This window comes from Leptidea sinapis, chromosome 24 (assembly GCF_905404315.1).
Source record: "Leptidea sinapis chromosome 24, ilLepSina1.1, whole genome shotgun sequence".
NCBI lineage: Eukaryota > Metazoa > Arthropoda > Insecta > Lepidoptera > Pieridae > Leptidea > Leptidea sinapis.
The window spans coordinates 8002174-8024922 of record NC_066288.1 but is presented as its reverse complement, the minus strand read 5'-3'; the positions used below and the strand labels follow the sequence as shown (position 1 = coordinate 8024922).

General features: G+C 34.5%; 1 protein-coding gene and 1 long non-coding RNA gene across 2 annotated transcripts; both read right to left on the bottom strand.

Moving 5' to 3' along the window:
- Positions 1 to 2180: 2180 nt before the first annotated feature.
- LOC126971824 (uncharacterized) lies at positions 2181 to 9315 on the bottom strand. Its single transcript, XR_007730997.1, has 2 exons — positions 9246 to 9315; positions 2181 to 4598 (listed from the first exon to the last, which is right to left on the bottom strand). It is a non-coding gene; the product is annotated as an uncharacterized LOC126971824 (long non-coding RNA).
- A 7374-nt stretch (positions 9316 to 16689) lies between these two features.
- Positions 16690 to 21583, bottom strand: LOC126971797 (beta-1-syntrophin). The gene is made up of 4 exons (XM_050818218.1): positions 20782 to 21583; positions 18928 to 19122; positions 17825 to 18042; positions 16690 to 16817 (listed from the first exon to the last, which is right to left on the bottom strand). The coding sequence occupies exons 1-4, from the start codon at positions 21275 to 21277 to the stop codon at positions 16719 to 16721; spliced, it is 1008 nt and encodes a 335-aa protein (XP_050674175.1). The 5' UTR covers positions 21278 to 21583; the 3' UTR covers positions 16690 to 16718.
- Positions 21584 to 22749: the final 1166 nt, after the last annotated feature.

Below are 22749 nucleotides of genomic sequence, written 5' to 3'. Positions count from 1 at the left end.
TAACTGTACTGCACTGTGAGCCTAATAGCCTAAGTATTACTGTGGATATAAGGCTTTTTTGCTTAAAGCAATATGGCGCTGTCAGTATGATGGGAGATCTCGAAGCGAAACATTATTGTATTTCGACCTGAAGGGCACCTGATAGCTATTGAAAGAGTGGTGACGAGCGCAATTGTAGTGTCGCTCAGAATTTTTGGGTTTTTCAAGAATCCTGAGCGGCACTGTATTGTTATGGGCAAAGCGTATCAATTTCCATCAGCTGAATGTCCTGCTCTTCTCGCCCCTTATTGTCATAAAAAAAATAAAAAGGGTTCGAATCGCAAGCGTATAAGGTATCTCAATTGTACTGTGCACCGTACGGACTTTTATGATTATTGCCGTTTAAATTTATTTTGGACATTTTTTTTACGGATCTGTCGCATCTACTCAAGCTCAGAGGGGACGAAACACCGTAAGCGCAATTAAAGTACAGACAAGAAAGGTAATTTTATTTCTCATTCTAATTTCGGTCGAAATCACCACATATGCAGCAGGTTTAGCTAAATTTAAAATCAAAGTTTGTCTTAATCACACTATAGAGTAAAAAATACACTAGAATATTATGGTAACTCGATAAAGAGGTTAAGGTACTATAAAACTATCCCAACCGTCAAAAATGTAAGTGTACTATTGAGAAATTTTGAGACATCGAAAAAATGTTTTTCGAACAGATCTTTGTAATTGTAACTTAATTATATCTAGATAAAAAAGTGAAATGTCATCATTCTAATAAAAAAAACCACTGCTATGTTGATATTGCAAATTGCGGGTACTTATAAAATGTAGTAAGGCGTATAATAAGGTAATAGAAATGTTATACCCAAGTCAATAACGTTCTATATACATCAAAAGACATATCATTCGTAGTAGGATGTAAGCACACTTTTTCCTTAGTCGTGTATCAACTGTCACTGTCTGAATCAAATCTGAACCGAATAAATGTTTTACATTGCTGCTTATTGACCAAGAATATTTTAAACGATTTGGGCTAAAAGCGTCAATGTATAGATAATATTACGGCAACGAAAGGTTATTATGGTGTAATTCGTGGCATGTTCCATATTTCGGCTTTGTTTTTATACAACGTGATTTGTCTATATATTGTATAGGACGTCACTAACATCCTCCCGTCCTTGCGGGACAATTGTCACTAATATATATATATATATATATATTAGTGTATATATATATATATATATATATATATATATATACACGTTTCATTGCTGCACAGCAATGGTGTTGTTTCAAATTCTTCACTTATTGAACGTAAAAAACTACCACCCATTCAAAATAGGCTGCCTCAGATCTGAGAAGAACGGGCGCAAAAGACTCAGCGGGCTGGTTTTATTCATAAAAAATGGCGGCAAGACGAATAAATTTACAATTTCATAGTAAAAAGCTGGTTTTCGCTATATATTTTTATATAAAAACCAGCAACTTAATTAAAAAAAACAGGTTCTATGCAGTGTCCACACTTAGGTATTATACTAAAATACACCATATTCACGCTCGCTTGTCAGGTTAATACTAAATCACTACTTAGTCGCTGGTGATCTGTACGTCATATGTAAGCCGACATGTTTAATGTGGGTATAACACTTCTAGTACCTTCTTATTTAGATTTCTATGGGTAACACTTCCCATTACCCATCACGGCAAGTTTTTATCGATAACTGCTTAGTTATACTTAGGAGTAACTTACATCAAACATTAAAAACATTCACATTACATATAACTATTGCCTTCGTTCACTCCTAACCTCACATTAAACTAATTTTCAAAAATATGCGATCGACAGAAATTTATAAAAAAAATGAGATTACATTTGAGATTACTAGATTCAACTAAGTTCTCAATAAGTGATATGTATTTCATGAAAATAGTCAAATAATTTAGAACCTTAAGAAATGTTGAAATATATTATGTTCCAACAAAATTTCAGTAAGGTAATCTATATCAACATAATTATTCGTCTCATGAATGAAAATTGATAACATATATTATGTATTAAAATGCGTGTACAGGCGATATCAAACAAAATAGTAAAAACTCTTTAACCGCCAATATTCGTAGCGTGAAAGTTGGCGGTTAAGGAGTTGTTCCTCGGAATATCGAAAACTAGTAAGAATTTGTGGATGGGAGATTCGTCAAATATTCCGAATGAGCGTTCCAATTAGCGAAAAATCGCGTGTAATATACAACCGAGATATAATAAAAATACTTGGAAATAATACATAATTAGCGTCTAGCTCGCCCCATCCGTACAAGACACACGAAAGTGCGAACGAGAGCGACAAATCGGTTATACTGCTCTCGCATTTTGTGACTGCAAGTTTCAACAACCTTGAAAACTACAAAAGATTGCCATCTACAAATAACACAAACAGATACATACAATCACCCTCTACAGAATCGTACATAAGATTACACAATATTATTACATAATTAAAGCGACATCTACACTACACTCTAGGAATGTAAAAACACTACAGCTACTTACGATTCTATATAACAAATAAATTATAAAAAATATATTATAATCAACACGTCAACACCTTAATATATTGAACAATAATTAAAGAGATTCGTTCTTTGGATAAAAAATATAATACACCCGTGCAAAACAATAATTATTACTAATAATATAATCTACTGCTTACTTGGTAAAATAATTATTATATTTGTAAAAAAAATAAAAAAGAATTATATGAATACACGTTCCTTCGAACAAATAAGTCATTATCATAATTTCGTGTAACTACGAAAGTTAGTTTCTTGATTATTGTGTCAACATCAACATTCATATCGGCAATTATAGATAAGTTTCTTAATAATAGTAAACCATAAATCCCATCGTTGAATTTGTTCAAATAACTAACTAACTATAACTCAAAACTCAAACGGGATGTACTTCTCAAATTTCCCGATAGCCCTTCGACAACTTATCTGACAGACATAACAAAATTCGACTAGAATTATTATTATTAAGAGTGAGGATTACTTCACATATTTCGTATTATATTTTATTTATTCTTATACAATTTAAATTTAATCTGATGAAGAGACAATACAATTAAAAAGAAACAGTAAGTTGAAACAAAAAAGGCAAATGTAAACTAGACAGTAAGTAAACAAATAAACTGCTTCATATACCCCCTTATTCATAATGGTCCGCTAACTTTAAACAGCCGCTTAGGAGTGTTTTTTCTCATTCTGACTTAGGTCAATAGAAGAAGACAGAGTGAGAATTAGCAATGCTTTAAGTTAGCAGACTATTATGAATCAGAGGGTTAATGTTTTCACATATTTTAAACCAGCATTTCAGAAGAGGCGTTATATTATATTTATTCTGGAAGATCAAATTAGAAAAAGTCGTAACACTACAGAAATATATAGAGATCAATAAACACACTATATTATATTTTATAGAAATATTATGAATTGACGATACACACGAAGCTACAAGTTACGAAAGAGATATGATTACTTCTAAAAGTTTCTAGCAGCTTAACCTATGGAATATTACTCTACCACGCTTAGGACCTCAACATATATTGTCATGTATCAAATTGGAATATTATACCGTGGCCAAAATACATAATACAATCCAATCCGCGGTTCTTTATATATTTCACCAGATATAAAAACTTATGTAATAAGACCAAGGCTTGTTTTAATTTAACGCTTAAAATCGGTTTGCATCTATTATTTCGTCGTTCGTTGAGTTCTTTTTTAACACTTATTAACCGGTTAACTCCGCAAAAGACGAACGTTCCTACCAATTGATAGTCGAACGCTCATACTCTGTCAAATAACTCTAAAGGATAAAACCGATTAATTAACAAAAAACTTAATATTGAACGTAAATAACTAAAACCGTAAAATGATGGTTAAAATTCGATTAAAACCAAATAAATACTTCTCTATGCACTTAAACGTTAACTAGTTGGAATTTTTTGTCGGTTTCCAAGACTTGTATACTGACAAGTTGTTTACATTTTTGTTGTTGTTATTGATACTGTTTAAGTATTCATTATAACAGAGTATACCGGCGATATATTGGTAAAATAATGAACATTACATTTGGTCCTTCGAGCCTGGTGTTCACGGCCACTCTTCAGTGCATACGATTTTTGGTCGTTTAGCTTCACTATTGCATCACGTTTATTGATAGAAGCTTTGACCTAACCTCGACGTAATCATTTACGGTCTTACCACATTATGAATAATATAATTGTAAAAGTGGAATGTTGTTTTTTTTTAAATTCAGTGAGTAGACTCAAAAAAGCTATTATTTGTATATAGGTACTCTACAGATCTGTCAAAGATGTGAAAAAATTGTAATAACTGATACGTATTACATAACCGCGTCGATCAGAGAATGCTTACCCCATTCTACTTCAGTATATAAAATCGAACGCTTCGGGTGAAGCGTCAGAGTCCTCGTGTTATAGCGGCTGAGTGGATGTCTCGTTCGGTAGTGAATGTACACGAGCAGACAGAAGGTTGTGCAGTATGAACACGGCTGGTTTAGGACTACCCTCCATATCTAATTCCTGCAGAGTAAAAATTATTATTAGATAAATTTAAAAAACCATGCTGTATTATAACACATTGCTATATTTTTACATATTAATATTGAATATTGCTGTAGATTTCGTTACCCTATTAGTATGTACGAGAAACAACCTAATATGTAATTATTTATTTCGGCCAGCAAGAAAATTTGCAGATGAAATATTCATTTAAATATAGGATGTTAACCTAGCGGCCCCCCACAAGATGGACTGGCGATCTGGTCAAGCGATCCGTCGATCATGGCGATCTGAGGAGGCGCCGATTCCAAAAATTACAATAATCGTATCTAGAATTACATTAATTAATTAGATTGTATAAAAATACGCAATTATTTTTATACTTTTTAGTGCACATTATATCTATTATTTTGGAATAGTGTTTTTGAAGTCGGTTGTTTTTTGTTAAAAAAAATTATTTTACGATTTTTAGTGAATTTGAAGTACACTAACTAACAATTTGTCTAAACATGTGTAGATATACTAAATTTTTCAATGCAGCAATGAACGTCATATATATATTTGGAGTCGGTGTCATCCAAGATACGTTTGTTACTACATACATAGGTGAGATGTGCTTGAGTCGTGAGGAGGCGCCGATTCCAAAAATTACAATAATCGTATCTAGAATTACATTAATTAATTAGATTGTATAAAAAATACGCAATTATTTTTATACTTTTTAGTGCACATTATATCTATTGTTTTGGAATAGTGTTTTTGAAGTTGGTTGTTTTTTTGTTAAAATTTTTTTAAATTTTATTATGAAAGGAAAACCTACAGCTAATGACACATTATAAAACAAACATTAACTGTTTTCACAAATAGAAACAGAGATAATAAGAAAAATTCATTAAATCGCAGCACACACAGTAAGATACAATTAACAATGAATTAAACACATTAAGAATACAATGTTATTGTACACCATATGTACACCATATTCTTATATGAAATATTAAATAACATTGTCGACTCACCATCTCTTATTAATAAAATATGCTTTAGAATTCCAAACAAATCATCTCGTTCCCGCAATTTATTTTCCATAGATATAATGAACTATGCAAAGAATACTTATTGTAGAAGAACTATTAACTTGTACAACGGCACTCTTTTAGAAGTAAATTTAAGATACACATAAGAAAAATATTGTACTCTTTTTACATAATTGACAAAACTGTGAAAACTACGTATAACTTGTGTCTATACTTTAAAATTTTATTATGTTTAACCTGTATGCTGTATTAAAGACTGTCTGCTTTATTCATAATAAAACGCATTTTGTTTTAAGCTTATCGAACGTTCCACATAATTCCTTATTCATATTCGTTAGGTGAATCTCCCATAATTAATACGTCTCTATAGTACGCAATGTTGCCATTTCGTACAAAAAAAAACATGATTTTAACTAATTTAACGAGGAACAGTCAATGAAAACAGACATTTTTTCAATGTTAATGGTTTGTCTGTTGTCAAAAGTCGATGTCAAAATAATATCAAACTTCAAAAATCATAATTTTGAAGTCTGAAGTTATCAATCCATGCCGGATAACCAAAAACAAAGTTGAGCTTTTAACAGCTTTGAAGCTATTTAACACATTATTTAACGTCATATTCGAGACAGCTGTTCGATTTCATCCATGTTTTTTGCTATCGACTGCTTAAATTTTTTTTATTTATTAAGTTCGCCAATAGATTATACACTATTACTAGCTTATAAAAATAGCAAAATAAGTATTAATTATGGTGTAATTCCAATTACAGGAAAACCAGCGTGCATTTTTGAGTTGCACAAGTGCGGGGTTGCAAGTTTACAATAAAAAAAATAATGTATTGTACTAATATGTAGAAGTGAACAAGTGAAAAAATTTAAAAATTAAATTTTGGATATAAATCAAAACAAAGCATAAGTTACGTGGTTTCTGGACTGATAAATTGATGCAATATTTTTTTGTAATCCTGAGGGGAGGAGGAGTGGATGTCAACACGAGTAGTTTTGAAAATATTATTGTGCTCCCGGCAGGTCCTTTCTAAAACACTATTAGCACCGAGTTCACTTCTATATAAATGTGCAATAAATGGTTTCAAATTTGTGAAACGTGCACTTTCGCGTGGCACTGAAAATTGAATTTTGGCTAGGATATTGGGACAGTCTATTTTGTGATTTAAAATTTTGAATAGAAACATTTGATCATTAACCCAGCGACGATTTTCCAGTGACGTTATATTAAAGAAATTTAATCTATCGTTATAAGAGGTTAATTCGAACTGTTTCTTTTTCATGTACTGACAACAAAAACAGAAAGCGTTTCTGGATTCTTTCGATGCTTTTGATAGGATCCTTATAGAATGGATTTCAAACGGTGAAGGCGTATTCTAATAAGCTACGAATTAGAGCAACATAAACCATTTTAAGAGATTTTGATTTAAACGTTTTGCAATTACGCCAAACAAAGCCTAATAATTTGTAACATTTATTGATTGTTACATCTATGTGTGTATTGAAGGATAATGTTTTGTTTAAAATAATACCAAGCTCTCTGATGTCATCCACTTCACCTAACGAAAGATTATTTAAAGAATATGAAGTATTATGTGGTATTCGTTTCTTTGTGAATTTTATATGCTGACATTTTCTAACATTAAGGGGCAATTTATTTTTGATGGACCATTGAGAAGTACTGTTTAAGTCATTTTGAAGGAAAATCGAGTCTAACGGAGTTTGGATAGCTTTAAAAATCCTTAAGTCGTCGGCAAATAACGCAAAATTCGAAGATTTTATATGGTCACACTAGTCGTTAACAACTAAATACTAAAAATAATATAAGACCTAGATGGGATCCCTGAGGGACTCCAGATGGAGCCATGAATGGATCTGATTGATACCCGCTAACCACAACTTGTAGTTGTCTGTACGACAAAAACAACGATAGCCAGGACAGCAAAGTTCCTTGAGTGCCAGCGTTATATAGTTTACTTATTCAAATTGAGTGATTGACTCGATCGAAAGCTTTACTAACATCCATATCTATAGCGTCCACTTGGTGTTCCTTGTCTAAAAATAGGTTTAAAGAAGGTTTCTGAGCATTTGAGCTCTAATATGCGATTATTAATACCATTTTTTAACAAGCGTCTATAAACGATGTTTCAAACCCCTGATAAGTTTTTATGAATAAGAGCGTGCATGTTCCCTGAAAATAAATAAAAAAAGACGTGTTAAAGCTATTGCATAGCATTTTTTATCAACTTATGCAATTATAATTATTTATTTATTCTTCTTTGATATAATTATTCACGTTTTTTCTTTGATACTAATTCAAGTTCAATTTTTTCATTTTTTGAGCGTGGTGACCGATAAGAAAACATTTTTTTCTCTTTTATTGAATAAATGAGAAGTTACTTAATATCGTTTAAAATATTTTTACATACATGTTGGTTATTCAGGAATTTTTATCATTGAAACTATAGGTTTATGGTAACTGAAATAAGAAACATAAGTTTGAGACTTGATATCCTCTAAATATCTAGAAAATACCGCGTCAATGGTGGTCCCATATTTTGTTGTGGATTCATGTAGCAGTTAGTTATTATTAATTACATTAATAAACAATTTACCTACATAGGTTTTTCGTATTTATGAATCAGTTACTGGGTGATCTGGTCACTAGACTTGGCTACAGATCCTAGGTCTATGTGTTGAATTTAAATAGACATCTATCAGTGAATTTTACTTCACACTTAAACAGGCTCAAAATAGTCCCATTTAGCAGCAAAACGTCGTCGTTACACCATAATTATAAATAAAAGCTTTTTCTACAGTTATTTGCATATTTTGAAGTTTTTGTACACTGTGATCACTAATTACTAACACAAATCAAATAGAAATAAGAATTAAATTTAATAACCAAAATCTACCTAACAACCAAAAATCAAAAATATTTCCGAACCAATAATGTTCGCTCGACTTGTCACGGCACCGCTATGCAAAAATTTTGAAAATTAAGACTAATTGAGATTTGAGGAATACTGAACACAGAAAAAAACATTCGATTGAATTTCAGAATGTATCTACTAGAGCAAGAGCCCGTGGACCCCAGACCAAGGTCATTTTATAAAAGTTGAAAGTTTTTCAGCGCCTGCTCCCAAAACAGGTAAGAACGATGGTCCATTATGGAGTTTGGGTTGCAGTGGCATTGTCAGGTAAACGGTATTAAAGGTGTGTAAAATACCGATCTAAATACATCAATGAATAAAGTGCGATTTTTCGGTAATACCTTCAGAATATTGTTAAAAATCACGTTATTCATTGTCAGACACTTACCATCGTGGCAACCCCTTGCCAGACACCCTTGGTCACAAAATTATAATTTTACTCCATCTAAGTTGAATTTAAAAATAAATAGTGTTAGCTTATGCGACATCTAGTGTCACTTTCATAAACTATTTCGTATGTCCAAATCGAACGTTGAATAATACAACATAACAGTTTCCGACAGATGGCGCTGATCACGGAACACTGGGTGTGTTAGGTTTTATTTTCGTTACGGAATTTCTGGATTCGGAATCCACGCACAAGGTCCGCGATAGAAGCTATGCAATAGCTTAATAAATAATGAAATCAAGTACCAAGGTGTCGTCGCCGGCGAAGTGCAGCCACAGCGCGGCGCGGTCGTCGTCGGCGGAGGCCCGCAGCGCGTGCAGCGGCCGTCGGAACAGGGCGCGGGCGCCGCCGCGGCCCAGGGACCCCGCCGCCTCCCACACGACCACGCCGCCCGCGCCCAGCGACACGCGCCCGCCCGCGCCGCGGTAGCGGCACCCTGCCCGCGACACAACATGGCGCCGCGTTAGGTTTAAATAACTTTGTTCTCATTAAGACCTATTGTCACTTACATGAGAAATTAATATTTTACAAAGTAAAGTAAAACATTGATTATGGTGGGTACAGAATGCAATTCAATGTTAGGCAAGCAGATAAGACATAAAACAACCTACATATGTTATTGAAACATTTCATAATTATTGAGTATATGCCTTTGAAGGCTCGCTTTAAAAGAAGTCAATGTTTTGGCATTTCTTATTTCTGTGGGCAGGTTGTTATATATCTGAACTCCCTCAAAGGTTATTGTCTGTTTTCCATAATTACTTCTCACCATTGGCAGCTCAATATGACTAGCCCTTCGTGTAACAGTTCTGGTTAAATTCCTTTTTTTAAAGAAGGATGTGATAGTGTGAATTTTTTTTATTTAAAACCTTGTAAATGAGTACGCATGGAGTGTGTGTGTATAATTGTCTGATTGTCATAATTTTTGTTTCTGTATAGATTTTTTCAGTTGAAGTTAAGTAGTAGATAATGAAACAGTAGCTTTACTAGTTTATTTTGTGTTGTCTGTAGTTTAACTAATGTCGACTTTGCAGTACAGCCCCATATTTCTATGAGATACAATAGGTGTGGTTTAACTAGTGAGTTGTAAATTGTAAATCGGACACGGCGTGGAATAGATCTGACAATGTTTCGCAACATACCAATTAGAGATGATAATTTTGTTCTTACTTTATCGAAATGTGGAATCCATGCCATGTCACTGTCCAAAATGAGGCCTAGATATTTCTCTTCTCTTTTTTCTTCGATTTGTTGCGAGTTACGAGCACTTAGGGACTCCGCGCACTTATTCAGCTCCATTCGCCTTTCGCTCAATGATTTTGGTCACGCTTATACAGCTCTGCTTATATCAGCCGCGTACGGAACTTTAAATCACGTCTGCACTCTTTAATCTTTGCGTACATAATGATTACGTCAAATCAATGCAGGAACAATACAGGTCGCAACTTGTCGACAAGGAGTCGCGAACCATTCCTGTAAAGAGCTGTTCCGCCGCATTCGACGGCGAACAGCGCTGTACGCGACGGAACAGCGCCGAACGCGCTCTATAGCATTCGCATAATAAAAACACATTTATCATCATCTTATGCTGGTTTGCCGCGAAAGCGGAATGGACGCGGAAAGCTGAATCGACGCGTACACGTCTCCATACAAAATTGTTATTTTCTATGGACAAAAGCTGAAAAGAGCTGAATAAGTGCGCGTAGTCCCTTACGCCGAGGGTTTGAAGTGAATTCTTCTGTAGCCGGGTTGAGAAGGAAAAATCTTATGGGTTCGCCTCTTCAACACGCTCGTGAGCGATAAGTAAATAATTAAAAAATATATATATCTTAATATATATAAATTACGTGACACGTTGTTTGTCCGCGATGGACTCTTAAACTAATGAACGGATTTTAATGGGGATTACTTCATGGAGTGCAATTTAGACTTTAGTCCAACTTGAGAAAGGATAGTTTTTATTTCGGTTTGGGACCCATAATTATTTTTATCTTCAATATTTATTTTGTATGGACATATTTTCTATGAGAGAATTTAGTGGCGCACGGTATGATAGTTCCACTGTAAAACAGTTTCATTATAACAACAGGGAGCATATTTTACGAAATAATTATTGATGTTTTGAAATATTATTGGTAATTCCTATAAAACAGTATTTTTTTTATTAATTACAGAACAACGTCTGTCGAGTCAGGTAGTAAATATGTATAGTTAGACACTTTTTGGATGGTTGAAATCTCGTGAGTTCGCGTCACCAAAATTGATTGGATTTAGTGAAAAGTTCAATGTATATACTGTGCATTGATGAAATAGTTTTGTTTGGTTATTATATTTTTGACATAGAAACGAGGAGGTACCTATTGTTTACATCTTGGTCTATTAAAAAAGAAGAAAGCACTTATGCTCCTGTATTTATGTTTTAGTCTTGAAAAACTCAAATGTTGAGACTTCTGATCCATAACCAAATTTAATAACTATTTTTGTAATTTACCAATCGAACCTTAATCCATAAGTTCCCCACCTGATGCTTCTAGGGCTGTAGACGCAGTGCCTAACTCTTTCTTTGTTATGCCATTCAATGAACTAGAAATTGCAGAATTAGTAAAGTCACTAAATAATGTCAATGCCTGTGGGCTAGATGAAATTTGTACAAAGATCTTAAAGAAGTCCGGAATTGCGATTATAAGTGTTTTGACTTATCTGGTCAATTTGTCGTTTAAACAGGTACTAAGTTGTTGTAAGTGTAAGTGTTGAAAAAGTCACGCACAATGCCACTTTTTAAAAAGGGAGATAAACTTGCCTTGCCAATTTTAATCTATTGAAGTCTGTAACTGAGAATCATGATTGCAAAAAAATAGGCAACTGTTCGATATCTTGATATGTCCAAAGCTTTCGATTCGTAAGTCACGATATTTTATTAGGAAAAATGGAAAGGTATGGCATTAGATACCCTGGTTTAAATCATATTTAATTGGACGCAGGGAATGTACGCAAATGAACGTGGTAAACGTAAAGCAAGAAGTAATAATAACTCATCAGTCATGCTATTCCAACTATAAAAGTGGAGTTCCTCAGGGAACTGTTTTGGGCCCTTTGTTGTTTATTATTTATATTAATGACCTCGAAAAACTTACTCAACACCGTCGTTTTATGTTTGCTGATGATATATCGATTCTCATGTCCTCTAATACTGATTGATCATTTAAATGAATATGACGGGACATAAACTGTACTTTGAAAAATATTATTAATTGGCTTGATAATAATGAATTAGTTGTGAATTTATTGAAAACTAAGTATATGCAATTTACACCAAGCATTTGTTGCTCAAAAAAATGTATTCGTTGTATATGTGGAGTTAGTCCGATCTATTCATGTAAAGACTTATTTAAAAAGTTAAATATTTACATTGCCCAATATGTATATATTTGATGCGTTTAAATTTGTAAAACAAAATAATCATTTATTTTAAAGGGCCATTGGATTGAATCCTCGTTCCACCAGATTACCGGATAAACTGGTTTATGGCCACTGTCCCAGAACAACATTATACCTTACTAGTAATTACGCAATGAGTATAAAATTATTTAATCATCTACCTCTAGAAATAAAAAACTTACCACAGAAACGATTTACTGGACTCCTGTTTAAATGGTTAATCGCCAAAAAAAAATATATAGTCAAAGATTTTTTAAATTTTGAGTAAACTTTTTGCATGCTAATTTTAATTATAGACCAGGGTCGATAATTTTTGAAACCAAAAAAAATTACAGTAGGAAGAAACCCATTGGTAAAGGACGAGAATATAACAAAAATTAAGGGAAAAATAAATTACGGGCGATCTGAGGTCGGGAAGTGGAAAAGGGGGGTGTTTTAGGGTAAAAAACGGTTTATCTCGATTTCCGGCAAAACTACAAGTCCTATGGCAAAAAGTTAAATGGCAAAGTTGTAGGTAATAAAGAGATCTCTTTTGTAATTACACTTTTTTCACATAACCTCAAAATTAAGGTGAAAAATTCAAAAAACCAAGTATTTGGTTTTTTATTAATATCTTTTTCAAAAAAAAAATTTTTTTCTACGAAATTTGGTGAAAACTTACCTTATTATGTCCCAAATACACTGTAATTTATTTGATTTAAAATATTTATTTTTCGCTTTATTTTAACTTAATATCAAAAAAGCACCCTAATTTTCAATCGAAAATTCTGACGTCAAGATATCAGCTTTTTTCAAACATTTGGGGGCTTTTTGTTCGTTGAAATATCTACTTTCTGATGGTGTAAATGTCTAAATGGTGTAAATGTATTATGTCCCAAATACACTGTAATTTATTTGATTTAAAATATTTATTTTTTCGCCTTATTTTAACTTAATATCAAAAAAGCACCCTAATTTTCAATCGAAAATTCTGACGTCAAAATATCAGCTTTTATCAAAAAAATTGATGATTCAGTGTTAAATTAACCTTTTTTTTCAATTTTATTGATTTTCTAATTTAAAAAAAATTAAAAAAAAAAAAAAAATTAAAAGGGGGGGTGCCCCTTTTCAACTTCCCGACCTCAGATCGCTCGTTCTTTATTTTTCCCTTCATTTTTGTTATATTCTCGTCCTTTTCCAATGGGTTTCATCCTACTATTATTTTGTTTCACTTTTTATCATTTTCAAAGGCTTCGGCACTGGTCTATTAGCCGAAGACACTACAATAAATTTAAGATCTATAATGTATACTGTATTCGACGCAATAAATAAATTTCATTTCATTAAAATTTTACATCTAAATTTTAAGTTATTATATTTAGTAATATAAAAATAAAATAATAATATGTTTAAATAAATGTTATTCTTACATAAAAGTTGTACATGTCACACGAGAGCAATATATTTTTGACTTTGAATCCCTCATTAGGCTCAGGAATCAATAAAATTTCAACCTTGCACACGCATGTAAAACGAACTCTGTTATTTTGTTGAAGAAATAACTTAGAAAAAGAAATGCTTGAATTGTTCAATACAAAACTTCACTGTTAAGGTGGCACACATGGCAAATAATTGCCATGTGTGGACAGTTTATTTGACAAAGTGTTGGCTTTATTTGCCTATTTGACAAATAAGGCCAAATACGCATTACCGTGCGCTTGTCGGTTTTTCGAGGCACATGAAAGGTGTTAAATAGGCAAATAAGCAAATAAACCGTCCACACAATGGCCATATTTAGAAGCGCACGCGCCGTGAATTTGTACGGACGTGCTTTTGTCTCTGTGTTGTGAGTGAAAGAACTGGAACAACAATTGAATATGAATTAGGACAATGAAACACTGCTAATATTCCTGGAATTGTACCATCCATAGTGTCTGTAAACACCTTGCATTCTGCTTCCAAATGTTTGTGTGTTTGTTATTTGACTGCCACGTGTGGATGGTTGTATTTGCCTATATTTGCATGTTTGCCTGAACGTCATATATTTTGCCAAATACAACAAACACCCAATAGCGAACACAAATAGCCACGTGAAGTGCTACCATAATACTCACGGAAGGTGAACTCGGGCTGCGCGCGCACGGCGTGGTGCGCTCCGTCGACGAGTGCGCCCGCGACCGCGGCCAGGTCGTGCGGCGTGTCGGCCCGCAGCGAGCGGACTAGAAGCCCGGCCGCGGTCCCCGCACGCACGCCCAAGGCGCCCGCACCTGCGCCGCCACGCCTCCACCACGCCAGGCGCGTGGCCGCCAGGCTGAAGCACTCGCTGGGCGCGCACCACGCCTCGCCCGACCACGGCGCCGCCTCGTACAGCCTGTCCCACACACTACAGCTAGCGCGCCAGTTGAAGCATTCGAGGCACAGTATACAACATAATCAGCTAAAGCAGTATGGAAACTAGGTATAAACAAACGCAAACAGACCAATGGGAGGCTCCATGGACAGGAAACCGGCTAGATTATGGGTACCACACCGGCGCCTATTTCTGTCGTGAAGCAGCATGTGTAAACATTACTGTGTTTCGGTCTGAAGGGCGCAAAGTAGACTTAACATCTTATGTCTCAAGGTGACGAGCGCAATCGTAGTGACACTCAGAATTTTTGGGTTTTTCAAGAATCCTGATCGGCATTGCATGGTAATGGATAGGGCGTATCAATTACCATCTGAGCTGAATGTCTTGCTCTTCTCGTCCCTTATACTCATTAACAAACGCAGATCTCAACAAGGCCGATATGCGGGCATCGCAGTGGTATTATCTGCGCGAGCACTGCTCGTTCCGTGCTGAGAGACAGGCATGACATCTGCTTATGTATGCGTGCGTTATATCTAACGTTTGTACGTAATTTCCATACTATTTCAGTTGATATATATACTGTGGCCGAGGCTCGGGATAAAAAGCGACAGCATGTCCCACCCTGTACGCAGCCCTCGTCTCGCGCGCATACAGTTTAGTTCTGTGCCGTAGTCTTCGCGTACCGTGTTATAGCGTTTATACTAAATTTGCGATTCCGTATTAAATTTTTGATTTTACAAATGACTGATCTGAGTCCATCAGGTTCCGTTAAAAAACAAACGAGTTTTTATTCTTATAACCAAGCACGAGAAATAGTGAAAATTGTTTATGTTTTAGACATATTGTGTGTTGCAAAATGAGATTTAATTATTAAGTTAAAATGGTAATCTTGGAGCATTGTTTAAATTTATCGACATACTTATGATGACACATCAGAAGTTATAATTAGATCACAGCACTATCGCTATTTATTGAACTCTGCTTCAACTCGTGAAATTTTCAAGAAGTTCCATTGTCTAGCTTCCGGCTTCATCAATAGATCACTATGATGGTACTTGGTATCATTATAACCATTAATTTCGTTCGCACGACTAGTAAGTTCCGTTAGCCATTTAACTTTTGTAATCATTGAAACAATTTTTTAAGTGAAACTTCTTTAGGCGCCGGAGGGTAATTTTTTTAAAATGAAACGGAAACGGAAAATTTGAGACGTTTTTGTTCAAGAAGAGGAGGAGGTTTTCGTTCAAGGGAGATAGCGATTGGCATCGACTGCGAAAGAGTATTTCTTACTCTCGGGCCTCCCTACTACGCTTGTATCGTGCAGTTTTTTTTTTATTCCAAGTTGGCCGCCGTGCAAAATTATGATTTCAACAATATGGATATCGTATCCGAGGTTCTCGAGGGTGCAGAGAATGGATTTAGGAACATTCTTTAAGTCCAAAAGGCCGTTTCAACAATATGGATATCGAATCCGAGGTTCTCGAGGGTGCAGAGAACGAGTTTGTGATCATTTTTGAAATCCAAGATGGTCGTCGTGCAAGTTTATTTTTTAACAATATGGATATCCAATCGGAGGTTCTAGATGGTGCAGAGAACGAATTTGAGATCATTATTGAAATCTAAGTTGGCCGCCGCGCAAATTTATTATTTCAACAATATGGATATCGAATCCGAGCTTCTCGAGGGTGTAGAGAACTAATTTGAGATCATTTTTGAAATCCAAGATGGCCGCCGCGCAAAATTATGATTTCAACATTATGGATATCGTATCCGAGGTTCTCACGGGTGCAACGAACGAATTTAAATATATGAATATAATTCATAATATATATAAATAAATAGAATATAATTCATTATTTCAGCATTTTTATACAATATTTAACATATTATAAAGCGTATGTTTGAGACTTGAACTTTATGTTCGGCCGGTATGGGATAGGAATCTTAAAGCTTACCTTAATTCTCGATCAGTGATAGCAACAAATGTAGGCTGCCAGCCTTCGGCCTCGTCAGACTCATCGGAACCCGCCGACGCACCCACCTGTTGTTGCTATATACAAAATTTATTTTATTAAAATAAATGAACTTGCCATATTTAAAAATGGAGCCACTTTGATTCATGAAATATCTAACCCTTGGGTTTTACTTAGATTGCGAAAAACCAAAAATAAAGTATTTTTTGCTCTTTAAAAGGCTGTTTTTTATTCGGAGCATCATTATATTTGTTTTGCATGGACTTAAAAATTTGAGAGACCACTGATCTGGGTGTGTGACATAAATTTTAACTTGATATTTCTATAGGTTCTTGAGTAAATTGATTGACAGAAAGAGTATCGGTAGAGCATTCTGCTAAATGTACCATATAAGCAACAGCACATAGTTGCTTTTTGCATGGGACGCAACGGCATTGCTCGGTGAATAAAAGTTTAGTGAACAATACAAATATTTCAATGCCTGAAAAGTTTTTAAGCACTGTCAAGGTGTATGGCGGACTCCTTAAGCCCCACGCACACATAGCTACGCAAATTTTTGATAGCCGTTGATTTTCGAATCTAACTAATAATTATATTAAACAGGTATTAGACATTTTTTTCGTCGATTCGTTCGTTGCCTAGACTAGCTGCATGTCGAGATCGTCGCTATTAACAATTCTGTGATTTTCAAGTTGGCGATGCAAATATGAATAATATTAAGTTTTTTTGCGAGGTGGTTAAATATTCTTCTCATAGAACATTCTAAAAAATACTATTACAGTACAGAAAATATTTTTGTATCAGTACACATATTATCGTGACGGAAAAACAACTCTAGTCTTGATCTTAAAATTAATATTCGTGATGTGAGCACACGTTATTTTTTTTATGCAAACGAGCGTACGGGTCACCTGTTGTTAAGTGATCACCGCCGCCCACAATCTCTTGCAACACCAGAGGAATCATAGGAGCGTTGCCGGCCTTTAAGGGAGGTGTATGCGCTTTTTTTGTTATTATCGAAGTTTTGTGTAGCCTCATGTGTGAAGGGCCTTATACAGTAAGCAGTGGGTCACGTGGTACGTACATGTTCTTGAGGCGGCCGCCTGGCCAGCCAGCCGGCGTACTTCACTTCTCCGACGAGCGAGCGCAGGTGCGGCCTGGCCCGTGCCAGCGCGGCTCGGCAGGCGCGGCGCACGGCCGCGTGTACCGCCCGATGCCAGCTGGCCGCCGTACTGCTGCACGGAGCTCGCAGAGCCAGCGCGTGCACGCCGTCGGGAGAGTATATCTCTATCGTGCGCTCCTCTGGAAAAGACAAAAACTCAATTCATTACAAGGTCACCGACCTTCATATCTACAGGAACAGGTGGTAGATTTAAGATCGGCTTTTAACCTCCAAAAACAACGTGTAGTAAAGCTATATATATAAAAATGAATTGCTGTTCGCTAGTCTCGCTAAAAACGGCTGGACCGATTTGGCTAATTTTGGCCTTGAATTATTTGTGGAAGTCCAGGGAAGGTTTAAAAGGTGAAAAAATATACAAATGTTCGGAATTAAATAAAAACAACAATTTTGTTTTTTCTTTGATGTGTCCCCCGTCGTCTGATATTTGTTTTGTATGAACATATTTTCTATGAGAGAATTTATTGACGCACGGTTTGACAGTTCTGCTGTGGAACAATTTCATTACAACAACAGGGAGCATATTTTACGAAATAATTCTTGATGTTATGATATATTATTGACAAATTAATAAAAAAAAACAGTATTTTTTTTTATTATATACAGAACATGTCTGTCAGGTCAACTAATATCATAAAAATCTTTAAGAGACAATTCAGAGAAACACAAAATAAACAAACAAAACGAAAATATCATATATGCACAAGATTGTCTCGTTTTAAATATACAAGAAATAAATTATATTGAGAGGACTGTTTGTAATACCTAAAATTTTAGTAAAATGTAAGTAAATTTTACAAAAATTAAAACTCATAAAAAGGTACTTTAAACATATAAAACTCCACATTAAATACCTCAAATCATTATCTATTGATGGCTATTAATATTTCTTAATTTTCATTTACCTTATTTTAGATGATATGTTTAGGGTTCGTATTTAAGATATGTTTCTACAACAGAATCAAACAAAAGATCTTTCACTGAGCAAACCTGCAGCACCCACTTACCAGGGTCATTGTGCCGGAGGTTCTTAGCAACGCAAGCCATCAGGAGAGGAACATAGCGCGTATCTGCGCGTCTTCTCTGCGGTGATGGCGGCGACGGAGGTGCTTCTACCATGTAACCCCGTTGCAGCTCCCAACCCACCTCACTGATTATGGAAGCTTTACGAAAGTATGGTGTCACTTCTCGCAGATATTTTACTGGAAAATGCAGTTCATTTGTTATTTATGCTGTTGGACAAATAACTTATTTTAGCACATTGTATAATACACATGACTAAGGTTTACCTATCTTAGTGGTAAAAGGCTAAAAGCTGTCAATTGTAAATGAAAAAAACAGTGAAATTAAATGTAAAAAAAAGGTAAATATAACAATTGGTAAAGTTAGGTTATGTAAGAACTGTTACCACAACACCCAGATAGGGGTGTATCCCCTCTTTCTTTCTTCCCCATTTAGAAGTTAGATGGGGGAGGGGGGGGGCACCTTCCCAACTCAAAAAAATGTAAAAGTAAAAATGATGTGAGTAGTGTCAGGGGTGGACATATACATATATGAGATATAAGGGGGATGATACATATTTATATTAAAGTTTTTATATTTGAATAATCATTAAAAATTTTAGTTTTAGTAATACTTCTCATTCTTTAAATCTTTAATGGTTTCAAAACAAACACCCCAACCTCTATTCAACAATTACTTCACAAAGGTCAATTGGTTAACTCTATTAATGTATCTAATTAACTTTAATGAACGTCAATTATAGGCAGTTGAATGTTTGAGTGCCAAACTGAATCAACACTTAAATAAATATCTCCGAGTAAAATGTGTGAGAGATAATATTTTACTTATCTACGCATTTTACATACTTTTTATAAGCTTCACCTGTATTTATATTTGTTTGTAACCAACTCATTGGGGTGTGATTTTGACCCACTTTAAATGGCCAGATTTTTTTCAAACTTTGTAGATATATCGAGGACCCATGTCAATACATTAATTTGATAAAATTTATATAATTTTCATCTATAGGCAGGAATTGAAGTTAATTTTAAATTTGAACCATTATCTTTCACCGATTTATCTAATGTTAGCAAATTTTTGAATACGAAAAGAGAATTTTAATTCACCAATGCAAATAAGAGTTTATAAACACTAACAAAACACTCTTTTAAAAATAAAACAAACTAAAAAGTAGGAAATACTTTATAGAAATTAAAAAAAAGGCTTTTTTATCAGTTTTCTATAAAATGTGTGTTTTTTAGTTTTTTTACCTACTATTTGTTTATTCGCTTTTTGTATGCTAACAGGACAACTGTGAGCAGAGAAACTACACCACACATTTTTTACAGAAGAGGAGTACAAATGAGCATACAAGATGCTTGATGGTTTAAGATCACCACAGTGTATACTCTCTTGTAATACCAGAAGAATCATTTTCATCAAGATTTTAACTGCATATTTAATCTTTCTCTCGTGTATGCTACATGCACTTGCCGCAAGAAATATTTCACTCACACTCTCTTTGCAATACTGTAAAAATCAAACAGATCTTTAGGACACTTTCCCGATGAGAGCAATACTTGTAATATCATGTGCCCAGACCTACAACTTACAGAGCACAAGAATATTTCAGCAAAGAAGAAAAGTATTTAATCCATTCCAAAGGGAAATCATATCCTCCCAGACACAAAATTTTTAGTTTTTAGCTCTTTTTATTGTACACAAACATATAAGTATGTACTTAGTATACTGATAATAACAACTGCTAAAAAGTAATCCCAATTAGGTACTTAAAATTTGAAGCAAATAAACAAAGTATATAAACTATATGGAACATACAATAGAATGATAAATTATACCTTCTAACTGGACCATTTTTCCTGCTCTCTTAAGTGCTTTGACAGCCTCTTCATGAGTTGCATCCTTCAGATCCTCACCATTTACAGAGAGTATAGCATCACCAACATACAACTGCTCAGTCAAATCTGCAGCCATACCCTTGAAGATCTTTGAGATAAGGATGGGCATATTGTTCTCAATACCCCCTTTAATAGATATTCCAAGCCCATTGTTGTCAGATTTCACGACCTGAACAACGCGTTTCTGATTTGCAATTGCTTCTGGTACTTCAGTAAAGTCGCTGTTCGGTGTTTCAACATTGTTATTGTTTAATGTTCCATTCAATGTCGTTGTGGCATCGTATCCATCATCTAAACAAACGCTCAAGTAATCATCTTTCAATGAACAGTGGACTCTGTACCAAACCCCACGAACAAGTGTTTCCAGCAAACCTGAACGTACGCAAGTTGCACTCGGGCTCTCACTGCCACCACTAGAACCACCGTTTTCAACCATTATGAATTGGTTCTTAAATATACTACAATCCTACGTTTCAATGAAAAAATATCTCAAAAAGCAACACGGGTTTAACACACCGATAAAACTTGTAACTCATAATCTGTTGTACGAGTTTGTTACACTTATATTCGAAGAACGAAAGCCATTATTATAGCTGGTGTCGCTCTTAGTTACAATTATTACATTCAATACAAGGAAAGTATGTATTTACTGTAATGATTAATGAATACTAGAAAACCGTACCCGTACAAACCCGAGAAGAAGAAAATCTAAACTCTAAAGGGATGGAGTTTCACTTTCAAGTCTCAAATCTCAACTTCAAGTTTTTAATGGGGCAATGGGCAAATGTCAATTGTCAAGTTCTACGATAAATGTCAAATGAGTGTTGACCACAGAATACCGTTGCATGGAGTACTTACAGCTTAGAACCCCTAAATTCTAAAGTAATATAAATTTATCTTTGTTTACAATACACTGTCTGAGCAACGTAGATAGAGTATAAAGGTATAGTCTAAGCTGAGCAATTATTTATTGCTACGCGACATAAGATAAGACTTATAAGTAGGTCTACGGTGGAAGAAATGAGTTGTCAGACTTCTGTTAATTGTTAGTTATGTTTTTGGTGGCATTATATATTTATATTGTATTAGTTCCTGTTCCAGCACTTCCTTCATATTTTATTTTTAAATACTTTCATCAACATCAGAAGGCACAAGTGAGTCTTCAATGATGTGTATCACCAAACGACATTTAAAATGACTTGGCTAACGAGATAACCGACACATGAGATGTTGACTCAACGATCATAGTCCGGATAGTCTTTACGGCGAACGGTCTCAAAGGATGGCAAATAGCCTTGGTCAATATATGAAGCGGTTCTCGCTAGGTGGTTGGCTCAAAAACACACAGTGATTGATAGCTTTATCTGCAGCTCTGCCACGGCTGCTGGAGGCACTCTTAGTTTAACTTTTTATAATATTTTGACATTGACGTACAATAAACAACATTCACGCTATTAATTGTCTGAAACAAAACACAGTCTACGCGTACATTAGGCAAATCTTTCGTTCAGTTGTTTTGACAGCCCTTGGAATACAACGGCACTCTATAAACATTACTGTCACCCAGTAAGGTCCTAATTTAAAGGACCATATTATAATAAAAGATAAGTAATATTATGAATGAATGAAATTTCTTTATTTATGTAGGTACAATTTGTGCGCTTATGAATGTTCAAGTTTGATGCTATATTGGTTCAAAAGACTACTAAGAGATTACAAAAGTTATTTCAATAATATTATATGAAAACTACGGTCAGAACTCTAATAATGATCAGGAAATATATTGTCTTATTTTTTATTTCTATTTACATGTATTTATTTTCTTTCTTAAATCTAAGTTTTGCGTATTAAAACTATGTAGTATTTTATTTTTCTAATACATAATATTATTTTTATAATAAAAACAAA

Coding starts and splice junctions, on each gene's coding strand:
- LOC126971797 (XM_050818218.1), bottom strand. CDS start 21,277: ATGGTTGAAAACGGTGGTTCTAGTGGTGGCAGTGAGAGCCCGAGTGCA. Junction 19,123..20,781: donor AAAAATGGTCCAGTTAGAAG/GTATAATTTATC, acceptor TGCATTTTCCAG/TAAAATATCTGCGAGAAGTG. Junction 16,818..17,824: donor GGCGGCCGCCTCAAGAACAT/GTACGTACCACG, acceptor TTTTGTATATAG/CAACAACAGGTGGGTGCGTC.